The sequence below is a fragment of the Juglans regia genome, chromosome 12, assembly GCF_001411555.2.
Source record: "Juglans regia cultivar Chandler chromosome 12, Walnut 2.0, whole genome shotgun sequence".
NCBI lineage: Eukaryota > Viridiplantae > Streptophyta > Magnoliopsida > Fagales > Juglandaceae > Juglans > Juglans regia.
Window position 1 is genome coordinate 20769561 of NC_049912.1, and position 24974 is coordinate 20794534.

General features: G+C 35.5%; 2 protein-coding genes and 1 long non-coding RNA gene across 5 annotated transcripts; 2 read left to right on the top strand and 1 right to left on the bottom strand.

The window, feature by feature from the left end:
- Positions 1-358: 358 nt before the first annotated feature.
- On the bottom strand, positions 359-4060 carry LOC108994710. 3 transcript variants are annotated; one of them, XM_018970033.2, is made up of 8 exons: positions 3777-4060; positions 3652-3690; positions 3471-3524; positions 2979-3032; positions 1223-1276; positions 1064-1135; positions 816-941; positions 359-691 (listed from the first exon to the last, which is right to left on the bottom strand). In XM_018970033.2, the coding sequence occupies exons 1-8, from the start codon at positions 3828-3830 to the stop codon at positions 563-565; spliced, it is 582 nt and encodes a 193-aa protein (XP_018825578.1). In that variant the 5' UTR covers positions 3831-4060; the 3' UTR covers positions 359-562. The 3 variants fall into 3 exon arrangements, with proteins under 3 accessions (XP_018825578.1, XP_018825579.1, XP_018825580.1); XM_018970034.2 differs by having other exon boundaries at positions 359-685; positions 3777-4050; XM_018970035.2 differs by lacking the exon at positions 816-941 and having other exon boundaries at positions 3777-4053.
- Positions 4061-7682: 3622 nt separating this feature from the next.
- LOC108994742 lies at positions 7683-9779 on the top strand. The gene is made up of 3 exons (XR_004797776.1): positions 7683-7847; positions 8055-8154; positions 9413-9779. It is a non-coding gene; the product is annotated as an uncharacterized LOC108994742 (long non-coding RNA).
- An 8093-nt stretch (positions 9780-17872) lies between these two features.
- Positions 17873-20437, top strand: LOC108994750 (vesicle-associated membrane protein 724-like). Its single transcript, XM_018970074.2, has 5 exons — positions 17873-18214; positions 19075-19216; positions 19315-19435; positions 19946-20008; positions 20092-20437. Exons 1-5 carry the CDS (start codon positions 18025-18027, stop codon positions 20239-20241), a joined length of 666 nt encoding a protein of 221 aa, XP_018825619.1. The 5' UTR covers positions 17873-18024; the 3' UTR covers positions 20242-20437.
- Positions 20438-24974: the final 4537 nt, after the last annotated feature.

Genomic DNA, 24974 nt, shown 5'->3' on the forward strand with positions numbered 1-24974 from the left:
GCTGTAAAGCTTGTCCATTGACCAGAGCCTCGGAACCTCGAATAGTGTGGAGTCTGGACCATTGGGTTGACCATACAAGGGAATAACAGAGATGCTATTCAAATGGTGCGAAGGGCAATACCATTTGTTTTCCTGCTAGATGCTTGAACTAAACCTATATAATGGGGAATGAGCTGTTCCATCAAGGCACCAAACTTCATTTCTTAAGAAAATATAATGGGGAATGAGCTGTTCCAGGAACGGGAAGGTGCAATCTTCCTACCTCAGATTGCTTAAGAAACTACTTCTCATCAGTGAATATGGAATAAACAAGCCAAGGGAAAAGCTGCTTCTTGGGTTGAACCCAACCAGGCATCCACAAAACCAATTGAAATAGAAAGGTAATTCAAATTCCAAAATCAGCCAAAATTCCACAGTTAACTTAGATATGAGTTCTCTGTTGTGCTCAACAAACAGGTTGTAATTGATTATAAATTAAAGGTAAGGCACCAGTGGTACAAATTCAAGGAACACTGCTCATCCCCTTTTGAGGCACAACCAATGAGTCATAAGTACGCCACAGTTAATCCATCAGGTTTTCACGTTCTTTATCGTTCTTATCCCCAGGCAAAATATGTCCATCCTTGTCATTTCCCTCAACCTTACAGTCTTGAGCCTGGGCATCTTCTGAATTAGTTGTGACATCCTGCAGCTGAAAAAAGCTTAGTATGAATCAATTCAGGTGGTTGTGATAAACTCTCAAAGGATAATATAGTTCTACGAATCTCTTTGACAGAAACCCTGCAGATAGGAAAACTAATCAAGGAATAGCTTACCCCCAAATTTTTTGGGCTAGAAGCAACATCATCTTGTTGCTGCTGGAGAGTGGTTCTCAGATCTTTCTCATTTCCCTCGACGTCTTGAGCCTGGGCATCTTTTGAATTAGTTGTGACATCTTGCAGCTGAAAAAAACTCAGTATGAATCAATTCAGGTAGTTGTGATAAACTCTCAAAGCATAATATAGTTCTGGGAATCTCTGACAGAAACTTTGGGCATAGGAAAACTAGTCAAGTAATAGATTACCCCCAAATTTTTTAGGCTAGAAGTAACATCGTCTTGTTGCTGCTGGAGAGTGGTTCTCAGGTCTTGAAACTCCTAGTTCAAATTTGATAAAAAAAAATTTATATACAAATACATGTTAAAAATATAGTTCGGAAGGATTAAATCTGGAGCACCACTCACTGATCGAAGTTGCTCAACTTCAACATTAAGTGATTTCTTAAGTTCTGAAAGCTCCTGCATTACATAAGAGAATGTTGAGTAAAAGAAGTTACTACATTAAGAACAAAGTGATCTCTATGCCAATTAAAAGCATAGTTCTAGAATCAAACCAAAAAAAGCAAGAGAGAAATAACATTGAGCTTTAAACTCCATTGAGCAGTGCAAAGATGAATTTATAATCTAAATTGGACAATCCTTTTCTGTTTCAAATTTATTGGGTCGCATCAATCACCATGTATATATGTTGAAGTCAAATTTGTCTGTATTAAGCAATATCATATTATAAATTTAGGGATGTAACCCATACTAGATATCAAGTACCAATGTTCGACACCAATACCATTTTCGTCCAAGTTCATAATTCTAACAGGACCCGTCATTACTTAAACATGAGCAGTAGCAAGTAAAGAAGAAATTTCTAAAGCCAAGCATCCATCTTTCAAGCCTAAAGAAGTTTATCACCAAAGATGAATAGGAAATTCTACTATTAATTGCTTGCATGCAGTTGCAGGCACCATTTGTTTCTGAAAATATGTTATCACATCAACATTCCAGGTAGAACCACATATTCTAAAACCCTCAGTCCTCTTTTGTATGATGCTTAGTTACATTAGATGCATGCTGTCTACCAATATCATTATATTTTTAAGAATAGTGCTACATGTACTTACAATTTTACTTACACTTTAAATTACAATACTCATTTTATTAGTTTTCTTTTGAAATTCAAATTTCAAATTTCATGATTTTTAGCATATCAATAATTGACATGTGGAGAAGTAAGTTTTTTGTCAGTTTTTCTTAAGTACATTTAGCATTTTCCTATTGTTAATTACTAGCTTAACTGCCTATTTGAGATCAAATGATATCATTGTCAACTTTCCAGTTTCTCCCCTCAAAATGTACTTATTTTCTTTGTAGTTTAGCTCTTGAAGCACCAAACGATGCAACAGGGGCAGAAACATTTTAATCCACTCTTGCTAACACTTTTCCAGAGTTGATCACAATCGTCATAAATGGAGTTGTCTAAAGTATCAGAGGAAACTACTGTTTTATGAAGTCCCATAAACTTTTTCTTGACCTAGACTCAGCAAAGAGACCAGAATCAAGTATTAATCAGGATCATTACGTATGGGAAGAGAACAAGTCCACTAAGCTACATAATGCATTAAATTCAATCCATATTGAATTAAAAAGGCCACAGAAAAGTTGACCATCGCACAAAGTCAAAGATTGCAGAAATTCAATGTTACTATAAGTAGTTATAAGATCTAAAAAATTTCTCTATATGAAATTATGACAACGCCATCGTCGAGTTACAATGAATCCAGCCAGCCTGAATTAGAAAAGCCTAAAGCCTCCACTGAAGACTAGTCAACAAACCAAGAAAATACATCTATGGACAAGCTCAACCGTAAATAATCAAAGATCAATTCCAGAACTTGATTAGAACAGCTCTAAGTGAGAACTAGTCCAGCCATAAATAAGAGCCAAATATGGAAAAGAATTAGAATGCCATAGCAGGTATCAAAGAACAAGTGCCAATTTCCTATATTAATTGCCCATGTAAGCGAGACATCTTATTCGAGCAGAAATAGTCCATAAATAAAAAGTTCCAACGGATCAAAATAGACCCAAGCCATGCGCACAACTTCCAAATATCAAGCACAAAATAAAATAAATATAAAACATTTGGCGATAACCATTAAACACTTACATCGCGATAGACCTTAACTTGAGTGTCTAACTTTGATCTCCAACTTTGCAAATCCTAATAGGCACCAAAAAATTGTAAAATCATCACCTGTCCTAAAAACTTAAGCTGATGAGTAAAAATAGATTTAATCATTTATATTTATTTGAACACTCCCCCTCACATGTAGATCAATATCTCTCTTAATAAGCGAGCACAATATATAGAATATTTAATTAATAAGATGAAGTGTAGAGTCAAGATTTGAATTCAGGACCTTTCACTTTGATACCATGTGAAATTACTACTTGTTCCAAAAGCTTGAAACCATGTAAAATCATTATTTGTCTCAAAAACTTAAACTGATGGTAGAGATATATTTAATTATTTATATTTATCTTCACAAAAACAAATAAAAAAAAAGCTCCGCACTCAGAACTGAAGTATGTTAAAAGCAAAAATGAATAAACAATAGAAACTGTGTCCCCGTGGTAAGGCAGCATTGCTTAAATTCACCTGTTTCAACCCTTGAATTCTATTAAGCAGCTCGGCCCTTGATTCATTTAATTCCTGAGAGTCAAAATTAACTGATATGAGAACACTACAGCTGATATTGTTACATATATAATAATATATACACCGCAATCAAGCCAACTAAATTGAAGAATACAAAAAAAGGGTAGGTAGTTGAAATTACCGAGATCTTTGAGCCAATTGGAGTTATGTTCTCCTTCTTCTGCAAACAAAAATCACAGATCATCAATCTCCGAAACAAAATAAGTCATATATAAATGCACAGAGAGAGAGAGAGAGAGAGAGTACGGAGGAGAGTGGATTGGCTTGAGGAAGAGAAGGGGAGGAATCAGAGTTGGCCATGGAATCGATAACTCCGAAGAGATTTCTAGGGTTTGTGCCCGCGGGGAGCGGGAGAGGGTTATGCTAGAAGAGGATTTTGTGAAGTAATTCGAAGGTTTAGGGTGTGAGAGCCTGGGGCCGAGGTTGTATAAAGGACCAGACAGTACTGGAAGTGTGAGAAAGCTTGGGATTTTGAAATTTGAGTTTAAGGATGTGTTGGGCGGGCTCTCTAATCTTGATCTGAAAATTGTTTAATGCTTGGTCCGGTCGGAGTAATGGCAACTTGGGGAAAATCTCATCTTACTGTTTAATTTTTAAGAAATTCTCACAATATTTCGTTATTATTTATTATTTTATTATTATTTTTTACATATTTTTTATTATAATTTCTTATTTTCAATATTTTATCAATAATTTTTTATTATTTTTTTACTATTATTCATAAAATATTTGAGAATAACTTACTATTCAAATACAATCTAAGTTTTCGTTCGGTTATACAGATAAAATGAGATGAGATAAAAATTAAAAATTAAATAAAGTATTGTAATAATATAATTTTTATTTTAAAATTTAAAAAAATTGAATTGTTTATTATATTTTATATAAAAATTTAAAAAAATTATAATGATTATAAGAAATGAGATTAGAATCTCACCTATCAAACCAAACTTTAGGACTTGTTTGGAAAAAAAATTTTTCAAAATTCTCATTTCACCTCGTCTCATTTCCAAATATCACCCAAACATAAATACTTTTAAACTAATTATTATAATTTTTTCAAACTAATAGTTACAACTTTTTTAAATTTTCAAACAAAAAATAAAAAGCAATTAAACTTTTTTACATTTCTAAACAAAAATAATATTTTAATAATATTTTAACTTTATAATATTTTTTATTCAATTTTTTCTCTCAGATTTCACAAGACTTTATAAAACAACTTAAATTATCTCACTATTATTCATAAATTATCTTATTATTATTTACAAAATTTCCATTTTATCTCACCCTCCAAATTTATCCTTACATAACTACGTAGGCAGTACAAATTATGTTGCGTCCATCTTTTATTCTTTGGACTCAAAATCGTTACTTTTTAGGGCTTTTTTAAAAATAATCGGTGTATTATATTATACCAAAGTCGATTGTTTGTTTTTTTTTTTTTTTTTGGTTCGTTTGATGGCATTTCCCATGTTTGCTACATTTAGTTTCGTATTTAAGAAAAGCCAAAAATGGAATGATAATTAAAAGAGTAATATTACACACCATATTCTTATTTTTTTTTCTATCTTATTGTATAAGAAGTGACACTTTAATCACCCTTAAATGATCTTTCATCTTTTTAAAAAATAAATATAAAGATTGATGGGTAATGTAACCTCATCATAATGAGATGAAAGTAAGATAAAAGTATGATGTATAGAATTTTCCTAATTAAAATCAAACGGCTTATACTTGTAGTTTGTTATAACGAAACTATACACTAATTCGGGAAGCACTTGTTGTTCTCGTCTCTGTAACAACCTTTACATCTTATTTAAATCAAGTTAGTGATTTGAATTTCCCTCTTTTATCTGATATGATTCGATTGTTGAGAATGCATTTTGAATTCATCCTACTCATTCGGGATCTGTTGGATTCCTCGCAGGCGAGCGAGCCACACGCCGATTTATTTGGTAGCAATCTTGAATTTTTTTTTGGACGTTGCTACTCGCCCCGCTCTTAAATCCCGTTAAGTCATCCCACTTGACGTGGAAATGAATATATTCATTTTAAAACGGAAAAGTCTACTCACGTTAGCAATGGTAATGTGGTCTTTTTTATTATCTCTCATTTCAGGTTCCTTTACACGTCCTCACCCAGCGACCATCAACCCCTTGACCCCAAGTTCATCTCCGACGAAATCTTGGACCACAGCTCCATCTCCGACCTCATCTCCGTCCTCTGCATCAACCTTTTTTTTTCCCCCTCCCAAACCCACCATTTCGCCCGCCCAACCCCACCATTTCGCCGTGTCCCTAGCCCACCAGTTCGAGCCCCACCATCTCGGCCATCTCTCCGACGGACTACGGAATCTCCAAGGTAATTTTTTTTCCCTGCCGATACATTAGTTTTTTTCCCATGCACTAGACGCCGAATGTAAAGCATGTAAATTTTTTTTTTTGGTTTGTTTTGTTTGGATTTTTTTTTTGTTTTGCTTCTGAGCTATGTTGTTATGATTCTGGTTGATTGTACTAAGGAAGGAATGGAAATTGAATGTTGGAGACATTTGTGAAAAAATGAATTGCAGTTAACATGTTTGTGAAAATGCTTGTGACTGGGAACAAGAGCCGCAAATCCACTTGTTTTGAGACAAGAAACATATATTATACAAATATGGAATTTGGCAATTCTTAAACAAATCCACTTGTAGCTGTAGTAGTTATCATAGGGAACCAACATACTCAAAAAATGAGCGCCTATACCATATCCAATTATAAAGAAATTAAATGGAGAAATGGACTTGGTTAATGCTAGCTCTTTTGTCTTATAAGGATGTTAAATGGAATCTTATTTAGTATGGAGGAGTGATCTAGAGTCTTATTTAAATGGAATCTTCCAATGCACATCAACTTGTGAATTGCAATTGCAGTGCATATCAACTTGTGAATTGCAGTTCACATCAACTTGTAAATTGCAGTCCAAGGTCTTGCATATTTGGGATTATATCATATTGCTTGTGTGCTCAGCTTTAACTTTGGTAGACATGGAAAAAAAATATGGTAGGTTGCTTTGATTTGATCTTCCCTCTTTCTGAAGTTCATCGGATGCTCAAAATTAGCAACATGGATTTGAAAGTTGGCTTCTCTTTTCTTATTGCTGCATAATTAAGAAGAATCTAGGGAACTTTCGAAGAGGTTTGGCATAATTATAGGGGATGACCAACTTAAACAGAATTTTTTTCTATGACATTAAACCTCACCAATGTAGCCTTTCAAATACACAAACCCACCTATATGGTAATCCAAGGAAAATCCAAGTGTAGGATTGAATCCAATTGACTTCTTGAAGGACAAAAGTTGTAAAAGAAGTGTGGTAATCCTACAATGTCGAAAACATGTAGTAGCACTAGCAATATCTCACGCTCAAAGAACTCTTGGCAAAATGAATACCCAATATGCTTTTGTGGTATTAAAGCATGTAGACGAACTGCGCATACAGAGGATAATGAAGGGCATCGATTTTTCAGTTGCCCAAACTTTGAGGAATGTTATTTCAACCTTGTTTACTAAGAAGTGTGGTAATCCTTATTTGCTAATGTGTTGGTTGATTTTGCAGGCTGGACATTCTTGCGGATATTTTTGTTGGTATGACCCGGAAATACCACCATATGGTGAGAAGAGAATCAACCGTTTAAAGACTGAAATTCAAAAGATACAACTAGTAATGGATGTCCAAACAACTCAGCATCGACTAGAAATAGAGATTGAGAGGCGCAAGAGAAATGTTGAGAGTCATTGTAGTTTTAGTAATTTCAATATCATGGGTACTTTGTTTAGGCATGTTTTTTGGAAAATTCTAAGACAATATGTAATCTTTGAAGTTAATATAATTTCATGTAATCTTGTGTGGTTGTGTAGTACTGGGTAATCCAAATCCAATTATACTAATGATTACGATTATGATTACGATTATGATCTAAACACGTCAATACAAAAATAGGTTTAATAAAAGAAAAATGCTGAAGACAGTCGCCCGGGGTAGACGCCGCGCAAGCGGCTGCTGATGTGGAATCAGTGTTTCAAAACGCACCGTATCAGTCTTCCGAATTTGATTCAAAATTTTGGTCCTCATCGAAACGCACCGCACCGTTTACATCAAGCTCCCCCCTCTGCGTTTTTTCCTTCTCCATTCTCTCCTAGAGCGATTCCACTTGAAGTCGAAGAAGGCGATTCCATCCCTCGAAGCGCCTCCGTCGAAGATGGCACGTCCCTCCCCTCAAAGCCGCCGCCTTCTCTCCCTCAGTGTCTTGATGGTTCTCTGAGACCCACACTGGTAAGCCCTAAGTTTCGTCGCACCTTAGTTTTCTTTGCCATCGTCTTCAGCGAGGGAGGGAGCACACGGAATGACCCTAACCCTAGCCCCTTCCCCTTTAACCTGAAGGCAAGCATTTCTGAGAACTCTTACAATTTTTTTTTTTTTTGAATTTGTGTTACTGTTCGGATATTGATTAGCTTTTGGTGTGTTTTTGACTGTACGTAGAAGTTCTGCCTTTATTCGACCAAGGACCAAGGAGCCCTGCCACCGCACCACCGCACTCCAACTCCAAGGACTGGAAATTGCCGAGTTGACTCAGAACCAGGTAAACTCCTCTTTCTCTCGCAGACTCCTTGGTCCTTCAGCCCCTGCTTTCGATTACTTTTCCTCCGATCTTTCTATCCTCCTCCTTTCATATTAGTGGGTTTTGATTTTACTTGAGTTGTTACTGTTTCTTGTTGGATTTGGATGTTTCTGGATATGATTTGCCCTCCATTGACAGCCCCAAGTGCACACTACCACATTATGTAGGCCGCGATCCTATACACATTCAATCAATTAAGGCCGTTTAATTTAGCTTTTATGAAAATCTTGAGTTTGGTCAACTTCTCTGTGCCTGAACCCTTGGAACCTGAGTTTAGAAATGTTTTCTAGATAAGCCCAGAAAAACTAATGCCTAACCTTATTCAAGTGCATACTCAATGTATTCTAGGTAAATTATGTCTTACAGAGGTCTCGATTCTTGTTTGGTTGCTTGTACGACGTGGGTTGGATGACAAATAACGGGCTTTTATTTTGATTTGCTTTTTTTTTTAGTGTTGGTTTTCTTTCCTAGAAATTGAAACTGCACAAGTTAAGACTAATGATTCCCTTGTTATGGACAAAAAACAAAAAAACAAAAACAAAAGATCAGTTGAGAAAATATAGTAGAAATAGACAATTCAGTATGATGATAGAATTACCATTCTCGATATCTTGAGTGGATCTTTTATAAAGATAGTAGGATGCTAATTTATTTCATCATTATGGTATGTATATTCTGTGTAAGCTGTCTTTTGTGTTGCTATTAAAAGGTATGACGAATCCGTCTCTGTCACGTATATAGTAGAATATGCGAAGTTATATCTGTTTGAAATGTGATCATTATGTTCTCTGGCATGATTTTTGTAAGTTCTAAAGCCTTACTATTAAAACTTATTATTTACAAACCTGGAAAAAGGCAACCCCATTTGTCTTTGCCCGATAAGTGGTACTACATTTTGACAAGTTCTGGAAATACTTGGTCATTATATTCTCTGTCATGATTTTTATAAGTTCTAATGTCTCTGGGTGTTGAAAGCATTTCTGTACTATGCTTTCCATGCCTATATATGGCTTTATCTGTACATTCATTCGTGGTTGCCATAAATTCTGTCTTTTGAGGTAGTATTAAAAAGACTTCCATGCTGATGCAACTCTGGGAGACTCAAACTATCTTCAGTTCTAATTGGTCTTGGGTTTAGATTGGTTAAAATGTGGCTAAATGCTTTGCTTGTTGTATGTACCTAATAACTGCTTGTTCTGTTTTTCCTGTTCATTCACAGCATGGTGGAAATCTTGCAATACCGGCTGATAGGTTTCTGCATGAGGTTGCCTTTAAGCTTTGGAAGGCCCCCAAGTATGGAGCATGAGATATATTTATCAACAGTCCAGTTACGTGAGACAATACTCAAGTCCTAAAATATAGATCAGAATAACAGCTTCCTGTCCTGATTCTATATGCATTATAATCTGTCGATTTTTATTTTTTATTTTGGTAAAACCAGACACTGCTTGATGGGACATGTTTTTACGTGCTCATTTCTCATTTTCCTTCCTGTTGCCAACTAATGCAAGTGCTAGTCATTTGATTTCCTGACAGATTTGTCAATTTTCATTCAGTCCCAGATGTGAGCTTGGCTTAGAAAGCTATTCTGATGTTTGTGCAGTTGTGCTTCCATTTTCATCTGCCAAACGTGGAAAAATTTTAGCCTCCTGTCCAAATGGTAACATATAGATATCAAAGATTTCAATTGAAGTAAGCCTATTATGTCGCAATTCATAGAATATCCAACTGGGTCGGGGTGGTAAGAAATTAAGAACTGAAGAGCCTGTGAGGAAATAACCATTGTGGAATCGATGTTTACATGAAAATGTGTACGTAAAAAGGGAGAAAATAATCATAGGACAAACCTATCAATCTGCCTTAGTTGTTTCGTAACATCAACCATAGTTGGCCTCATCTTTGGATCCACACCAACGCACATGAGAGCCAACTGCAGCACTGCTTGCAGCTGCTCCATGTCTGTTCCTCCAGGCTAGACTTCACAAGAACCACAAAGAGGAAGTCAGGAAATCATTTTCAAACTTAAATAAAAAATAAAAAAAGGTATTTGTATTTATTTCATTATAATCAAATACATTGATTCTTTCTGCGCTAAAGAAAGTTACAATTGACAAGAATAGTCCATCACAAGCTTCTGCCCCTGCCTTACGATTTCCATAGATCTATTACCGAACCGAAATGCTGCTCAAAAAGTTGAGCCGTTGAACCCAAAGAAGGATTGCTGGACCATTTCCCATTGATAGGAACAATGTGAGACACGGTTGCAAGGGGTCTGTGAATGGGAAAGCAAGCTCGTGGGTTCTTGATTTTCTATTTCCTAATCTTACAACATGAGAACAACACAAACATTCATCAAAAAAAAATTTTGAGAAACTAAATCCCATTTTTAGACATGTTTTCAAGCTTGAAAACAGAGCTTGAAAAAATAGCTTCAAAACAGAGCAAATTCATTCAATACATTCAAAACACAATCTAAAATGTGATTTCTTACCACACGGTGAAGAAGAAGATGAAGACCCACGCGGTAGAGTACTGTGAAGAAGAATACGAAGACCCACAATGTGATTTCTTACCGGTTTATTTACAGACGAAAATGTCGATGATTCAATGCAAAAGAAGACGAAGATGACGATCCCACACAACTGAACTCAGTGTTTTTTTCCAGTTTTTTTTTCCGCTTTCCTTCAACAATCAAAACAAGAACAAAAAGTTTTTTCCTTTTACGCAGTAGAGCTCACAATATTTTAGAAAAAGAAACTCGAAGAAGAAGAAGAAGCTAACAGTAGTGTCTTTCCTGCATTTTTTTTTTTTTTTTTTTTTAAATAATTGACGTGGCATTAAAAAATATTATTTAACTAGGCGACTGCGCGCCGTCTGTAAGGGCCGACTGCCCGTAGAAGTATTGTTAATAAAATCCCAACATTACAATCACTTGATCTAAACACGTCAATGTAAAAACAGGTTCAATAAAATCCCAACATTACAATCACTTGATCTAAACAGGCCAATATAAAAACAAGTTCAATAAAATCCCAACATTACAATCACTTAATCTAAACACGTCAATATAAAAACAGGTTCAATAAAATCCCAATATTACAAAATAAAATCCCAAGATTAGAATATAAAATATTGAAGTCCCGATGGAAAGCGTCTGCAATAAAAAAGCACTAAAGTCCTGATGGAAAGCCTCCGCAATCAATAAGCACTGAAGTCCTGATGGAAAGCCTCCGTAATGTTGTCCTATAGGGGCATAAAAAAATGTGAGCCATTGCAACGCAATTCACGAAACCCATTACAAAAATATTTTAGTTTTACATTACCTGTGAGTGATGAGCAGTCGAAGGAGTTGAAAAAAATTTCGGTGCATGTGTCCAAACTTGACTTTGTTGATCCAAGTATAATTTAAAAATAAAGTAAATAAAAAACAACAAAACATTCAAACCAAGTGAATCGTATTTTTAGTATATAACATTAAGAAAAATGAACATCAGCTTCTTTGTTGTGCAATCGCCTTTTCGTACTGGAATTCTTAATACTCTTTTCAGCAGGATGCACTTTTCTCTTAGACGGTGGTCTTCCCTTACTCCGAACTAGCAATGGACTAAGAACTCTAGGGGTCGAAACCTCCGTTGAAAGAGTTGTATCAACCGTGTTGCTAGTATCATGATTAACGATACCAAGGTACTGTGTCTTCAACTATTCTATCTGACTAATCAATTTAACACAACTGCTCTCAGTCTTTGAAGCATTGGAACACAGTTCATAGAAGCTGTTTTAGATCCCATCGTACCTTCGTGCATCGTCGATGCTAGTAGTATCATAACTACTTTTCACGAATGTGTATTTTTGCTTAACATCTTTCCTCCAACGATCCAAAATGTATTTTGATGGTATTGTATGTTGGCCCATCTGAGTTAAGACACGGAGAGCGTGTCTGCACAGAATACCCCTAAACTCAAATAACTTACAACTGCACTTTACATCAAGAGGATTTCGATCAACTTCCACATTAAAGGTTACACGTTTTAATAAGTCATTACCAACTTGAACCTCATCCACAACAACGAATGTATATCTACCATCCTCACACCCCATCTCCTTAGTAGTCAAATATAAAAATCCTCATAATTCCTCTTGTACCTCTTTGAATTTAACAAGAGTATATGCACTTTGATATTGCTTCTCAAGAGGAAAACGACTGATGCAAGGAATGTTTGTGTTAAAGGAATTGAAGTTAGCAATTGCTTCATTCTCTACCTTCCTCCTAAGGGCCGAATCATATTGATTAACAAATTGCTTCAGAGTAGTTCTAGAGTGAACGTAGTCGTAAAAAAATGCATTCATTCCTTCACTTCACTGTGTGGTTGACATTTCTGCCCAGAATGTGCTTTTAACATAAGCCTGCACCCAATAATGTCGATCACTATACAATGATACTAACCATGCATTTTCATGCAAATCAAATATATCGAGCATACGAGACTAATGTTCATCAAACTCATGTTGATTGAAAGAGTCATATACGCACCTATATATAGTACTCTTGATTTCCTCATATCGACAATGTGAGCCAAATTTCTTAGGAAGCTTTTTTAGTATATGCCACAAGCAGAAGCGATGCCTAAAAGTTGGAAACACCCTCGAGATTGCAATTTTCATGGCCTTGTCTTGATCTGTGATGATTGCATTTGGTGGTTGGTTATTCATACACTGCAACAATGACTCAAATAACCACTCAAATGTATCTGCATCCTTACTGGATATCAATCCGCACCCAAGTAGAATTGACTGCCCATGGTGGTTCACACCCACAAACGGTGCAAAATGCATTTTATACGCATTAGTCAGATATGTTGTATCAATTGTAATCACATCTCCAAATGATTCATACACAGCTCTACTCCGTGCGTCTGCCTAAAATACATTCTTTAGCCGCATCTCATTGTCAATGTCAATCTTATAATAAAATTCTGAATTTATTTTTTGCATATCTTCGAAATACTTACATAGAGCTACACCACCGCCAACCCTGAGGCGAAATCGTCGTGCTTTGTCAATGTAGTTTCGACATTCATTCTCCCCGAATATTACATTCTCATAACCCCCTGCCTCAACCACCACAGACTTGAAATTTTTGGACAACCTTATTCTTGCCTCGTCATTTATTTCAAGTCTCTTAACGACGCGAGCATCAACCTTCTTAAAGTATCTAAAGTCTCTTGCCTTCCCCGGACTACAAGTATGTGTGTGATCCAATATCACCTTAGATATAGTATATCCACCTTCAATATTTAATACCGCATTAATCCTAGCCTTACACCACATCTTTACTGTTTGTCTTGGTTTCATAACATTGGCAACCGTACTCTTCGATGTGCCTCCTCGTGCGCATGCCAAGCAAAACCATCTTATCGTCCCACCATCGTCCTGTCTAATATTCCTTTTGGATACCCCAAACCCCTTCTTCTTACCATACATCATATAGTAAGCATGCACTTCTTCTGCAAATGAAAATTGCATTCCAACCGTAGGTTCTTCAATAGTTTCATCACCTCCAATTTCTTTATCAATTCCTATTTCATCACCCTCATTATTTGAAAATTCTATGTCGGCATCCATTGCAACGTTCAAATTATCTACAAATATACAATATATGAAACAAGGATATTAAAACAATGCCTTAAAAAACTAGTTGTAATATGAGAACTACACTTGGTTTTACATTATGACATGTATTGAATATTTAGTGCTGCATTTCAAACCGAGACCATTCCATTTTCACCGTAATTAATTTCAAATCTCACAAGCATTTTCACAAACATGTCAAATGCAATCCCTTTTTTCACAAATGTCAAATATTCAATTTTCATTACCTTCCTTAGTACAATAAGCAAGAATCATAACAATATAGCTCATAAGAAAAAAAATTCAGACAAAAAAAAAAAAAAAAATACATGCTTTACATTCGGACAAGGGGAAAGAACCTGATGTATTGAGCAGGAGAAAAAATTATCGAGGAGATTCTGTCGTCTGTCGGAGAGATGGCCGAGATGGTGGGGCTCGAACTGGTGGGGCTGGGGGCACGGTGAAATGGTGGTTGTGGCGCCCCCGACCCCCACGTATAGGGACGCGAGAATCGAGACGTCGGGATGATGACAACACGGTCACGCATCCCAACAAAAGTGCCAAGTGTGTGTACATGCAACGGTGTACAAAACAATGCAGCAGATTAGTCAACTAAGTACCAGAATTTAAATACAATCTAAACATCAGTAGAGGTTTAAAAAGTAGTTATATCATCCAAAATTAAAATACAATACAGTAAAATAAGGTAACTAAGCCAGTGATCTTAGATCACTCCTCGGGCGGAGCCGTCTCCTCAAGCTCGCCCTCATCCTCCTCATCTGCATCAAAATCTGCGTTACTACAAAATGGTACCGCAGGTAAGTATAACCCAAATAACCACGTAATGAAAATGCATTAATGTAACCAACATGCATGCATATGATGAAATATGCATTTTCCTCAAAATATCATTTTTTCTGAAAATGATTATTTTCCAACACACGCCAAAATTCCATTTGGCCTAAAAATATCCGCAAAACATTTTCCTAGAAAATGATTTACACAAAATCTAACACACTATTTTTCCAGAAAATAGCCAATTAATCTATTATTACCCTATGCACCATGGTCTCCCCTAGGGACCATCCGCACGTCCTGGCTTTGTAGCGATGCCCAGTTTCGTGTCCAACGCGTTCATGGCCAAGCATCCACTACGCAACAAGCGATGCCTAGTTCCGTGCCCAGCGCGTTCATGGCTAGACATCCTCTAGTCCCCGCCAGCAGAAGGACCACAAAGTCGGCACGAGACCATCTCGTCCGATCCCATTGTCGCCCAGCGACAATCCAGGGAACGCTATTCAGTATATTCCGCTCCCGAGTAACCAGAGGAGCTCCACGGAGATAATGCCCTATCTCGGGTTGGGGTCGTGATACACACGCACCCAAAATCCATTCTCACATGAAAACCCAGTTTTCATAAACACATGAATATGAATGTAATACACGAAAACTCAGTTTCCTTTACAAACATGATCATGCGTGCAAAATGCAATGTACATGAACAACACAATATCCAAACCAACAATTACCAACCCAATCAATCACACAAACAACTTCAATCACCAATCCATCCGACCCCCGTACTCCTCGGACTCAGTCCGGCATGTCCAACCAAATATAGTGAAATGAGTTAGTGTAAAAATACATTTAAATCACGAAAGTTCTTTGGAGAAATACTTACAGTGCAATATAGCAATTTCCGAAGGATCACGAAGCTGCAAGAAGTGACGTCTGAGCAACGCAACAGTGCAAAATGCACTGTGGCCGTGGGTCTCAAATATCCACTTTTCAACGGAGACAAACGAAGACCAAAAAATGATAGGGTAGGGCCTAGAGAGGTCGGTGAAACTAGTGGTGGTGAAGGTTGGCCGTGGGTGGCGACGTGGGAGGCGGTAGAAGACCAAAAAGTTCAAAACGGAAATGTTGTTGAAAATGATTCACCAGTGACAAATCGGAGGTGGGGTTGGGTCCAATGGGTTGCTAAGAAGTCGATGATGAAGTGGTGAGAAGATGGTGGCCAATGGTGGTGCGACGATGGCGCGACGATGGCGCAGCGGCGGAAAGAGTGTCGTGGCTTGGAGAGGCTCGCGGTGGCTAACGACGGCTCGACTGGAGCTGAGGTTGGTGGGGGAGGTCGCCGGTGGCTAGGGAGGCTAACGGGCTGGGCGGTGTCTATCACCGCCGGCTCAAGGCGGTGCTGGGTGGAGAAGAAGGAACGGACGAAGAGAGAGAGGGGGAGCTGGGTCGCGCGGGAGATAGGCCGAATGGAGAAATAAGGAAAAAGAAAAGAAAGAGAAAAGAAAATGAGAGGAAAGAAAAATAGAGGAAAAGAAATGAGGTCAAATTCTCATAATTTGGGTCACAAAAATGATTCAATGGAAACGATTTCAAAACTACAAGTTAAATAAAATAATTTAAATGTAATGGTAAAGTGAAATTGAAATAATTAAATCCTACAGTAATTAATTAAATATGAAAAGTAATTTAAATGTATAACAATAAATAAATATTAAGAAAGCACATAAAAATAATTTTCACCAAATTAAAATCATAAATATAAACTCACTAAAAATCCAACCAATTTTAAAATAAGAGAATAAATTTTTGAATACATAAAAATAATCATTCAGTAAAAAAATACTAAAATACAGGGTGTTACAGTGGTGCTGGGCGGGCGAAATGGTGGGTCTGGGAGGAAAAAAAAAGGTTGATGCAGAGGATGGAGAGGAGCTCGGAGATGGAGATTCCGTCAGAGATGAACTGGGACTCACAATATCGATGTCGAAGGAGCATGGGGCGCGAGAAGAAACATATAACGTGCAGAGACTTTCACGAGAGAGATGAAGTGCAGAGGCAGTGTGTGAGAGGCGGGAGAATACATGTGTTTTAAAACATGAATAAAATATTGGACACGTCAAGCGGGATGGCTTAACTGGGCGAGTAGACTTTTCCTTTTTTTAAAAAAAAAAATTAACGGGCAATAAGTAAGATAGTGTAGCGAATATAAATTGGAGGTCTCAAACGAGCGATGGATCAAAGTTATCAAACCTATAACATTGACCTCTTGACCTTGTGGGCGAAGGGAAAGTAAGGTTATCTCACAGTAGGGGTCATGAGTCATGACAGCCAAAATACGATTTCTTTCTATTCTAGAAGAAAATAAAAAAGTCATATATAAAGAAAAAACACTTGAAAAAGCGAAAAAAAAAATTGAAAATTCTTTCATTTTGGAAGCAAGCACTAACGCATGTGGATTCTATAATACGTTGTGTATGATAATTTTGAAAGAGTCGGTCCACATTTGTTGGAAAAATTCCAAAACCATGACATATATCTTATTAAAAATTGAATAGACTAGATTTATTTATTATGAAATATTTCAAGAGAAATAATAAATACAGTAAAGATTTTGTAAATGTTGAGCACTTCTTTTTGTTTTTAAAAAAATAAAAAATATAGGACTCGCATGAAGAAATTTATAACTTTTTAATGGTAGATATTTCTATTTTTTAAAAAGAGTACGCGACGCTTGAACAATCTATAATTGTATCTAACATTACTTATATTTCAATTGTTTACTTTTTTGACAGGGATTTTCATATATTTTTTTTTTAAAAATAAAGGGTTTGAATTAAATCAAAAGAATGTACATTTATTTTATTTTCTTAATCCCGTTCGATTTGAGAAGTAATCTTATCTCATCATTACTACTGTTTATAAAATATAATAAATAATTTAAGATTTTTAAATCTTAAAATAATAATAATATTAAAAATTAATATTTTAATAATATTTTTAAATCTAAACAGGACTTAATTGATCACAGCACCGCCTGGTTACGGAAGCTGCGGTAGGAGCCCCGTCAATCTTGACGGATCCAAATCCAAATAAATCAATATTTATAGATCCAAACAAATCCTGTCGTTCGTTTCTGACTTTCTAACTTAAGACGCGCTGACGCGGTCGTTTGTTTGGATAGGTATAATTTTCCAAGACGCGGCACAATATTGCAACGACAATTACTTCGCTGCAAAGAAACAGACCAAAATTAGATCCCATAAATTGCCAACGTTGGACAGAGAACTCAAGCTTGCCCGCTCGCGATCCAGTTTTGCTCCATCTCTGTCCTGCTTTGGAGTTATTTCAGTTCTCCACACACACGCATAGAGAGAGAGAGAGAGAGAGAGAGAGAGAGAGAGAGCAATGAGTCAGGAATCGTTCATATACAGCTTCGTGGCACGAGGCACCATGATCTTGGCCGAGTACACCAAGTTCAGTGGCAACTTCCCAGCGATTGCGGCTCAGTGCCTTGAGAAACTCGGGTCCTCCAACGAAAAGTTCAGCTACACCTGCGACCACCACACCTTCAACTTTCTCGTCGAGGATGGTTATGGTAATATTTCGCATTGTTTATCTTTTCACTTAACTCGTTTAGTTGCATCTGGCCTGAACCTGAAACGCGCGCTCGCACATAGAGTTTTTGCTTTCATTTTCATGTTTTTGCACTTGGTCTTCCATGTCGTTTTGATTTTCAAGGAATGAAGGACAGACTTCTCCTAAAGTTAAGTAATTGTACTCTGCATGGTGGCTGGGGAATTGAATGAGACAGTGAATCAGTTCGGTTTATAGGTCTTTCTTATATATCATCAAATTAAAATATGGTGTCACTTAAAATTTTATGGTATTAGCTACATTTTTTCTTTCTTTTCCTGTTTATTTCAAGAACTTTATTAAATTAGAATATAATATGTTCACGTTAGATTATTTCTCTTTTAAAATTTGTAATTATTTGGGTATATAAAACATATTTAATAATAAAAAAAAAACCTCCATGTTCATTGGATAGCTAATTAACTACGTAGTATGTAATTATATGACTTAAAAACTTTTAAATATATGACGTTTCTACTATATTTTATTCAGCAAAATACAAAACTTAGTTTATGGTTTACATATATTACATCTTTTTTATATGTAATCCCTATATAGATCATTTCCATAATTCAACCCATTATATATATATATATATATATATATATATATCTTAATTGCAATATAGGAAAGGTTTAGATGTAAAATTACCATTATTTATGGAAGAATGCCAATTTGAAGTTTATTTATTTTTTCTTTCTTAAAGGTATTTCTAAAAAATTTCAATTCAACTATTTATTCTAGACCGATCGAACAGTATATAATCTTGGCTTCGTCCGTGTTTGTGAAATGTCTAAAATACTTATGAGGAGTATCGTGCAGCTTACTGTGTTGTTGCCAAAGAATCTGTTGGCAAGCAGATATCCTTTGCATTCTTGGAACGGATGAAGGTGGACTTTAGGAAAAGATATGGGGGTGGTAAAGCAGATACAGCAAACGCCAAAAGTCTTAACAAGGAGTTCGGGTATGTTCATTCGTATAAAAAATCCCCACTCATGCATGCATTTGAACTTAAAACTCTTATACTAGAGGGTGACAAATGAAGTGAATTTAAATCTACAGGCCAATCATGAAAGAGCACATGAATTACCTTATTGACCATGCTGAAGAGATTGAGAAGGTGTTAAAAGTGAACGCCCAAGTTACACAACTTAAAAGTATTATGCTGGAGAATATTGACAAGGTAATAATACTTTTGTCTTGAAGAATAATATGCTCTCTTTGCCCCCATACTGTGCATTTGCTCGAATTTAATGGGCTAGCTGTTCATGTGACTGGCTTATGAAACTATTTAGAAGATAGAACTGCTATGGTCATCAAGAAATTTCACAAAAAGAAACAGACAAACTGACATGACTTCATATGATACATTATATCTACTTTATAACAAAAGTAAATTTACAATCTAACGTACCATATTAAACCACGTTAGTTTGTGAATATACTTTTATGAGATATTTTTGTGGCTAAAGCAATATTTCTCTTTAGAAGATTGTTATTATTTGGGTGAAATCTTCGGATCTGGAGGACTGGATCGATGTCCTAGTGGGCGGCTGTACTTCCCTTTTTATGCTGTATGCATGTGTCCTCTTGCACCCATCATCCTTGCTTGCTTAAGTTGTGCATCATTACACAACCAAGCAACGGATCGAAGCTGCGGCTTATGTTATTTGATTTTGTATACACGTTTCAGGTTCTTGTTAGGGGGGAACATATAATGGAAATTGATGTCAAGGCTAAAGATTTACACGATCAGGTAATTGAGAGAGCAGGACCAGCTTTTGCATGGATCTTTGTCTTGGCTTGGTACTGAGCAAACTTGTTATTTGCAAATTGCAGGCCCAACAGTACAAAGTACGTGGAACACAACTTAAACGGAAGATGTGGTATCAAAACATGAAAATAAAGCTGGTGTTTCTTGGAATCTTAGTACTCCTCATTCTAGTAATCTGGCTTTCTATTTGCCGTGGATTTGACTGCACCAACTAGTAGAAATAAATTCTTCTTTATTTGTTTAGGTCCAATTTAATCAATTACTCATCCGTGTGGTTGTTATACAATGTGGAGTACTTCGATCGTCATATACACTCCCATATGATCATGTATATACTTGTAATAGTTTTCAAGGTTCTGGTTCATTTTTGCTGGGAAATTTATCGTCAAATTGCAAAACTTTTACCAAACAATTGTTAGAACATACATAGGTGCGCGCACCATATGAATATTGGGACAGTGTCGTACCTCAAAACTTGTCCCGGCCAGTTGTCTTGATGTAGATTGAATGTGCATTTAAATGGGGCTGTTTATGGTACAACTGAATGAGCACTATCGAATCGATTGAAGAGTTATGCTGTTTACAAGTTTGATTTGTAAACACAACTTTTGTGTTCGGTTGTTGAATCAAATTCAACTCATCTCAAAGTAATTATTAATGGGACTTACTACCTTTTAACCTAAAAAGTTAAACTTATCTCAACTTACTTCATACTTTTTAACCTAAAAAGTTAAACTTCTCTCAATTTAAAAATATTAAATCCATCTTAATGGGATCCACAAAATATTACTATTCATAAGTCAACTCAACTCAACATTCAAATGTAGCTGTAAAATTATATGTTTAGTATGTCAATGAACGGGTTTGTGATTGTACGATAAAAAACAGACAGAAAAAATTTTAAACACAAATACTTTTTTTTTTTTACGCTAATTAATGTGATGGGTTATGTTACTCATCATCCCACATTACATAACATACATATTTTAATTTTTTTTCTTGTTAAACTAATTAAGTTGTTTTACTTATCATTCATACACCACATATTTGTTATGAAAAAAAAGAAAAAAAATTAAAAAATATGTGATTTGTGTTGTATGAAAATGATAAGTAGAATTATTTTAATGTGATATATTTTGGTACATTATAAAACAAACTTATGGTGGTTTTCGTATAATCCAAATTTATTCCAACTAGTGGTTTTCGTATTGGACCCATCATTGGGCCGCAAGACTAAAGCCTTTAAAGCTCTGCTAAAGTGGGCTGACAGATACATTTTGCTTTGACACTTCCAAGTGTTACATCTCCCATCATGGTTGGTCAGACAATTTGACAAATAGGGGGTCCAAATGCTCCCCATGCTTTGAAGCTTGTCGCATTTTGACGGCAAGGGTTAAGCCGAACCTCAACCCAAATTAAAATTACAAGGAGCTTTGCTCACTTCCTTTTCAGATTGGTGAATGTCCTCAACCGAAGTTTAATTTCAAATATTTAATTTTTTCATTTAATCATTACTTAATTATGTTAATTTTTTCAAACTTTCAAATAAAATATAAAAAATAATTCAACTTTTTTAAATCTCAAAATAAAATTATATTAAAAATTATATTATAATAATATTTTAAAATTATATTATTTTTATTCATCTTTTTCTCTCTCATTTCTCAAAATCTCATAAAGCATTTTAACTCAAATAATTTTACTATTATTTATAAACTATTTCAATACTATTTACAGATTTTTCATCTCATCTCAACATCTAAACATATTCTTAATCAACCAAATTGATATGGCCGTGTAGTTTTAATGACCTTTTATGACGATAACTTAAAATACGTCATATCAACAAATGTGTATACATTATTGAGAAATACTTTAGCCATAAAGAGATTCTATAAAAATAAACTCACAAACTGACGTGAATTGATGTGATACATTAAATTGTAAAACTATTTTTTTTTTATAAAATAGATCTAACATATCATATGAAATCATGTCAGTTTGTGAGTTTATTTTTATAAGAATTTATTTTTATAGTTATAATACTTCTCTTCGTGGGTTTCTTTTTTGTAGATGTATGTTGTTTCAACACAAGAAATAAAAGATATTGATCATAAACAATTGATAAGTTTGTGTCTTTTCGAGATAATATTAGGTAAATTTCGCAGATCTAGTATATCATGTTTTCTTCCCATGCACGTTTGAACTCTTTTAAAGGCATGAGGTCGTTGTAATGTCCCTAGCCTACTATATAAATATATAATTCACAGTCCAATTATGCATGATATATATTTTATTAAAAAGTTTTATGACTTAGAAGCATTATAAGTCATGGTTTGCCAACCTTACCACACTTATTAATTGAGTTTCCCCATGAAATTAAGTTAGGCGCCGGCTGGAAAATTAAGCACCAGTACTACTGACTAGGAAGAATATATAATATATATAGCTAGCTAGCTAGCTAATTCGTTCCGTTCCACGCGATCGAGCATGCATGTAGTTTGAAAAACACATGAAAAAGATACAAACACTTTTGAGGAATATGATTCATTCATTCATGATGATGTTCGTCATATAATATTTGTGGGCGGTGATTAGAGTCTCAGAGTACGTAGATCGAGTACTATATAAAATATGCAAGTTTCTATATATTTCATCTTTTTGGAATAGATCACATGATCATGCATTATTATTGGCTATTGAAAAGTGTTGATTACATATATATATATATATATATATATTAATAATACAGCAGCTTGGATTGCTTTAATTTGGAGGAAAGTGACAACCTCCATGCATATATGCATGGCATCTTGTCATGGCTGGGCATCGGAAAAACTTGATGGGTTAGCCTATTGGAGCATATATATTCGCATATAAGTCGTCGGACAATTGTTAATTAATTATAATTAATATGAAAGTATCCGAACATTATAAAATTGACTAAAGGATACATGCACATTAATTATTATTATTTTTTTATCGAGATAAACAACAATTTCTTGTAACAGTACGTGAATTATGAACTTAAGTTTGAAGCCTAATTAACTTCATTTTCTTTTTGAAAAAAAAAATGTTTATCAGTTTAAATTTTGTCTCTTAATTTCAATCACATTGATTGACATGACACTTCATCATGTTGATGGTGTGTAGTGTAAAGACTTTTAAATAAATCTGGAATTATTGCATTTTAAATAGTGTTTTATTTGGATGGTTTGTTTTTTAAATCACTTAACATTAGTTTGTGTGACTAGAGATCATAACAAATTCAAGATGAAGATTAACAATTCTTTAAAGTGAAATAATATCCCACGTATTGAGTTGAGCATCTAGGTTTGCATGTAGAAGAGTGTCAAAACACCAATATAGTGATCTAGCTATGTTTGGATTATGAGGTACTGATCTTAGATGATTTGAGTTAATCTGTGAATAATAGTATTTTGTGGGTTCCATAGAGATGTGTTTGAATGCAAATAGGTTAATATATGTGTTTAAATGTATGATGTACGTTAAAATGAGTTTAACTTTTTTTATGAAAAGTTGAAAAAAAGTAATGGATCTCATCAATAATTAGTTTGGGATGAGTTGAGCTCATTCCAACAACCAAACACAACCTTTAGTGCTCTCTCCATGGCTTAATTGATTTGTTTCCCTTATAACCTAACTCGGATAACACTTGCTCATGTTTTTTTTTTTTGTTCTTTGTTTTTGTTTTTGTTTTTTCATTTGAAATCAAAACTAGAAGCATCATCATGGCATTCATTTTCTAATTATCACTTGTTAACGTTGTGTTTTGCACGCTTTTGGGTTTGGTTCCAGCAACTTAAATCTTTAGATCTTAGGCCTGTAAAAGATAGGAATGAAGGCAATTGAGAGAGGGCAGCCTTGGGGTCGGGGAGTCTCCAATGCCAAAGTTAGTAAATTTTATTGAAAATTTGTAAATAAGTGAGAAAGTCTAAAGATCAGAGAGACGTTTCTCATACCTGAGACTTGTTATTTATACCATGAGTCTAAGGGAAACAGATTGTGTCTGTCCCTAAGGAGTCTGTGCCCTTCATATTGTTCCTTCTGTCAGAGTCATTTAATACGGCGTGGCTCTACTACGACATCATTAATATGACGTGTAGCTTGGGTAGTGGTGCCATTAATACGTCGTAGTTTCCTGGCTTTGCTTTTATCATTTGTGATCCGTCGTTGTTTCCATATCAAAGGATTGAGGGTTCTTTGTGTTTTCCGTTATGTTTTGTACAAGTTTTCATGATCAAAGCGTGACCGAGTGATGTCAGACAGGTTTATCTCGTCAGTCACTTGATTCCTGTAGGCATCTCGCTTCATGGGTGATCTTAGGACCCTATGATCGAGTACTGGGCCGAGGCCAAGTAGGCCTTGTGAAGTAGGGAAAATCTCCTTACACCACTAATTGTCACGATCATACTAAATATATAGTCAAAGATCGGGCAAGTTAACATCTTTTGGGGATCTGAAATTCATAAAAAAAAAAAAAAAAAAAAAAGAATGAAACCCCATGCATGGGAGGACAAAGAAAGATCTCAAGTGCCCCATTCTTTGTGGATAGGGTGAAAGAAAGAAGAGCTTTCTTTCTCTCCTCGTTATATTCATTGATGAGTTATGGATGAAGGCCAATGTGAACAAGGTGGAACTTGACTACTCAATGAAAAAGTGCATTGTAGCCTTTTCAAAGAAGGAATGGGAGCAGCTAGCTTTGAATGAGAAAGAGGAAAGGAAAGGAAAGGGCTCTCTATCTACTCTTTCTCGACCTTCTTTTTTGGGCGGGCTTTCTTCTTCTAGAGTAGTATTTGCCACACGTGTTAATTGATAAGTGATCTTATCCACAGTACGTACGATCAGTAATTAGTTTGTATTTGTAATGCCTGTGTGCTCTTTATCATCAAGTGTACGTAGAGGGTATATCATTCCCCCCCTCCCC

Coding starts and splice junctions, on each gene's coding strand:
- LOC108994750 (XM_018970074.2), top strand. CDS start 18,025: ATGAGTCAGGAATCGTTCATATACAGCTTCGTGGCACGAGGCACCATG. Junction 19,436..19,945: donor TGCTGGAGAATATTGACAAG/GTAATAATACTT, acceptor TACACGTTTCAG/GTTCTTGTTAGGGGGGAACA. Junction 20,009..20,091: donor CTAAAGATTTACACGATCAG/GTAATTGAGAGA, acceptor TGCAAATTGCAG/GCCCAACAGTACAAAGTACG.
- LOC108994710 (XM_018970033.2), bottom strand. CDS start 3,830: ATGGCCAACTCTGATTCCTCCCCTTCTCTTCCTCAAGCCAATCCACTC. Junction 1,136..1,222: donor AAGTTGAGCAACTTCGATCA/GTGAGTGGTGCT, acceptor AATTTGAACTAG/GAGTTTCAAGACCTGAGAAC. Junction 692..815: donor CTAGCCCAAAAAATTTGGGG/GTAAGCTATTCC, acceptor AGCTTTTTTCAG/CTGCAGGATGTCACAACTAA.